The 4,183-nt window shown below is 38.2% G+C and overlaps 1 protein-coding gene across 1 annotated transcript; it reads right to left on the reverse strand.

Moving 5' to 3' along the window:
• Nucleotides 1-524: 524 nt before the first annotated feature.
• Nucleotides 525-1,463, reverse strand: LOC101831508 (olfactory receptor 2B11-like). The gene has a single exon (XM_013118592.2). It carries the CDS (start codon nt 1,461-1,463, stop codon nt 525-527), a length of 939 nt encoding a protein of 312 aa, XP_012974046.2.
• Between the last annotated feature and the right edge of the window lie 2,720 nt (nt 1,464-4,183).

Raw genomic sequence — 4,183 nt, forward strand, 5'->3', positions numbered from 1 at the left:
AATTCCTCATATAGAATACATGTGTATTAGTTTTTAAGAAAAGTTAACTGCTTTTTGTAAGCATTCACATAAACAAAGTCTATGAACTTTCACAATAGTTCATTAAGTGCAATTTCTGATTCACACTGTATAGCAAGCCTTCCCATAAGAAACTGAGAAAACTTAACCAGAGTAAAGATTTATTTCACAAATGACAAAATAAAAAGCTATTAGTGAATGGTTATTATGTGGTTTTCATGACAATTAGTTTGCAACAATGTAATTTTGTTTATTTTATCACTTACTAAAGAAACTACTTCTGAATGTTAACCTCAATACAAGTATTGTAACATATCTTCTAAACAGAGCACCCATCCATATTGGTTGGTACTACTCAAGACTAAGCATTGCCTAGCATGATTCTAAAGAACTCAAGTAACAAGACAAGTTTTACAAGAACACATAAAAAAGAAAGACAAGCTTTGTATGGTGAGTGAGGTATAAAAAGTCTGCAATTTGTAACAATTTTGAATGTCCATAAGCTTTCACTTTGAACTAAAAATGTTCCTGGATAGGTTACATAATGCCCCCTTTACATCCTTATTCCTTAAGGTATAGATGAAGGGGTTCAGAGTAGGAGTCACCACTCCATAGAAGAGAGCCATAAACTTCGGTTGGTCTTTTGTAATAGAGGAGGGGGGCTGAAGATACATGCTAATGGCTGGGCCATAGAATAAGAGAACTACTACGAGATGAGAGGAACATGTACCAAAGGCCTTTGTCCTTCCCTCTACAGATTTGATTTTAAGTACAGCATGTCCAATACCAGCATAGGAGGCAAGAATTAAACACAGAGGAACAGCTAACAGAAAAATGCATACGACAGAGAGAGCAAGCTCATTACTCTCTTTTTCACCACAGGCAGTTTTTATCAGAACTGGAATCTCACACACTAAGTGATCCAGTTTATTGTGGCCACACAGTGGCAATTGCAGTGTCGCTGTAGCCTCTGAGACAGCATATGAAATTCCTGTCAACCACACAGTGGACACTAACAGGAGGCAGGTACGCTGATTCATGATAAGGGTGTAGTGCAGAGGCCTGCAGATGGCAACATAACGGTCAAAGGACATAAGAGCCAGGAGCACACACTCTGTGCCCCCCATTGTGTGGAAAAAATAAAGCTGAACTACACACCTCATGTAGCTGATGGTCTTTGTGGCACCTCCTAGGTTCGTTAGCATCTGAGGCACAATGCTTGTAGTGTAGCACATGTCCAGAAAGGAGAGGTTGGTGAGGAAGAAATACATGGGACTGTGGAGACAGGGGTCTAATATGGACACCAGGATGATGGCAATGTTTCCCATCATGGCCAGCGGATATGTTACCAGAAGAATAATGAAAAGAGGGGGTTCCAGCCAAGGACGATCAGCAAAGCCAAGTAGAATGAACTCTTCTGGGTGACTTTTATTGGTTGTTATCATTCCTTGCAATCTGATTCACCTATAGTAAAGACGTATCAAGTAAGTTAGTATTACAGGAATAGCAAAGGCTCACGATTCATTGGTTGTGACTATAGAAGACAGGGTTAGCATTCTGTGACTGAAATAACATGGAGTGTACTTAGTACATAACTCAGTTAGTATAAAGCCCACCGAGGCCAAAAGAGGGCAAAGGATTCATGGAACTGGAATTAATGATTATTATGAACATCCTTATGAATGCTGGAAATAGAACCCGGCTCCTTTAGAAGAGCAGTCAATATTTTCAACTGCTGGAGCATCAATCTAGTCTGTCCAAGAACATCTTAATGAGTCCCTTATCATAAGCACACTAGCAAGCTCTTCCCACTCTTAAAATCCTTTAGCACCTGTTCCTAAATACTGTGGCACAGAGGACCTTATTTCTATATTATAAGATACTTTTAAGTGTTTGTTCTGTTAGCTTCCTAAAAACTAAGAATAACCTAGATATCAAGAATGTATCAATGACAAAGCAGCAGACTGTAAGTCAGCATTTCTGGGCTACACAGAAGGTACCTGACACTAAGGGGTGATACAGATCGACACTGCACACCTTCTGATCTGGCTGTATTAAGATAACACCTCTAATTCTGATTATCTTCATGGGAATCTCTCTGTTGCAGAAGAAATATGAAATTGGGAGCACTATATCAATATTTATTTCCAATAATGTAACCTACACGCATTATTGAATGCTGTTTACTTAACATTGCTGTCATAGTTTTCAAACATGTGTGAATCATTAGCTTTTCAAAGATCAAGTTTAGATTTAGTCTCTACAAATTCTTCCATAATTAAATTTATCTAACTCTCATATTAATATGTACTCTACCTTTCCCTTCTCCTTTCTCCTGAGATGAATGTGGATTACCTTCCAGTTTATTTATCTTTATTCATCCGTCTTCAGATATTTTGGATTATTTCAGTTACTCTTACGATATATCATGGTACAGCTCTTGAAATCCAATGACTTTTTTCTTTTTCTTTATTCTTCTCTCATAAAATGCATCCTGACCACAGCCTTCCTTCCCTCCTCTCCTCACATTCCATCCCAATACCTCCTCTCTCCCCGAGACCCACTGCTCCTGTTTCCCTTCAGAAAAGAGAAGGCCTTCCAGTGATATCAACCAAACATGACATAATAAGATACAATAGGACTACACATAAACCCCTTTATCAATGCTGGATGAGTCAACCCTGTAGGAGGAAAAGGATCTCACTAACAGGCAAGAGCATCAGAGACACCCCCATTCCCAATGTCAGGAGTTCAACAAAAAATGGATGGAACTAAAACAATCACACTGAGAGAGTCAACCCAGACCCAGAAAGACAAGCATTGTATGGACTCACTTATAAGTAGATATGAACTCTTATGTAAAGACTAACCCTAGTAAAATCCACAGATCCAAAAAACAGATACAGAGGAGAGGTCTGGCGTTGGGAATAAGGTACTGTCTGGGAAGAGCAAATAGATTTTGGGGCTAGACTGGGGGCAGGAAGGGAAGGGAACAGAAGAGAGATTTTTATTTTCTGATCCAGCGATTTATCACTATTTCAGATCACAGGGATATATTCATCTGGGAGCATTTAAAATCACTAATCAGTTACAGGCTGATTTGCTGTTGGGATGCTGTCTACACTTCTGCTTGCATTTTCATACCAATAACACATTGGCATTCAACTAGATAATAGACAGCATTTCTTTTACATTTACAGAATGTTTTGGCCTTGGAGGCTGCAAAAGCCATGTTTATTTGGAAAACAGCCTTCATTAGAGAAGACTTTTTAAGTCAGAGGAACAAAATTCATATTTTGAACATTTTACAAGATCAAATGACTGACTGAAACATTAATATGACTGACTAAAACATTAATACTTCACTTAGGTAATCAACATTCATAGTGTTTATGGAAACTTAAGGGCTTCTAAGTTTGGTTTCAGTGATAGACTGAGAAAGAAATGTATTACAAATTAAAGTCTAGTTGTTCCTAGAGCCACAGAAATAGATACAGCCAAAGCTTATGAATGGCCTTTTGATATGATGCTCTCTTTCTTGACACTGCACCCCACACTTTCCACGTTTCCTGGGGATGCATACCTGTCAATACAGGTGTCCTTTACTTACCTTATTTTATGAACCCCTTTATTTAGTAAAAGGAAATTACAAAGGAAGGTATTTGAATATTCCCCTTTCAGAAGACAGACTCTAATGAAGGTAAGAGTTTAAGATTTGCTTCAGAACTCTCAGGTTTTCAGTTCCTACAAAGGTGTCAGAGTGGAGGGAAAGCTCAAGTTAGGAACATAGTAATAGAAAATACCAAGATGGTTTTAAAGTTATCATTTTTCTTTGATATTTCTGAGACTCCTGGGAATGTTTTCACAGGCCACTCATTTGCCTTTCCCTGAGTGACTAGACAGAGACATTTCCTTGGGAATGAACTCCCTGAGGATATGCTTCTCACACACAATTAGTTACCTGTTGTTTTGAGGTTAGGCACCAATCTGATGCAGCAGGATGCATTTTGAAATAAACTGATTCCATTTCCCAACACACTGAATACCAGCTAAAATGTGTAACAATTAAAGATGAGCTTGTTTTATCCAGTCGTTATTCTGAGGAATTTACATGAAAAATTTTTGATATGTCACCTCATTTAGGGATATCATATAACAATACAGG

The sequence above is a fragment of the Mesocricetus auratus genome, unplaced genomic scaffold (assembly GCF_017639785.1).
Source record: "Mesocricetus auratus isolate SY011 unplaced genomic scaffold, BCM_Maur_2.0 Super-Scaffold_100031, whole genome shotgun sequence".
NCBI lineage: Eukaryota > Metazoa > Chordata > Mammalia > Rodentia > Cricetidae > Mesocricetus > Mesocricetus auratus.

Bases quoted from the DNA above. Each gene is read 5' to 3' on its own strand.
- LOC101831508 (XM_013118592.2), bottom strand. From the start codon at position 1,463: ATGATAACAACCAATAAAAGTCACCCAGAAGAGTTCATTCTACTTGGC.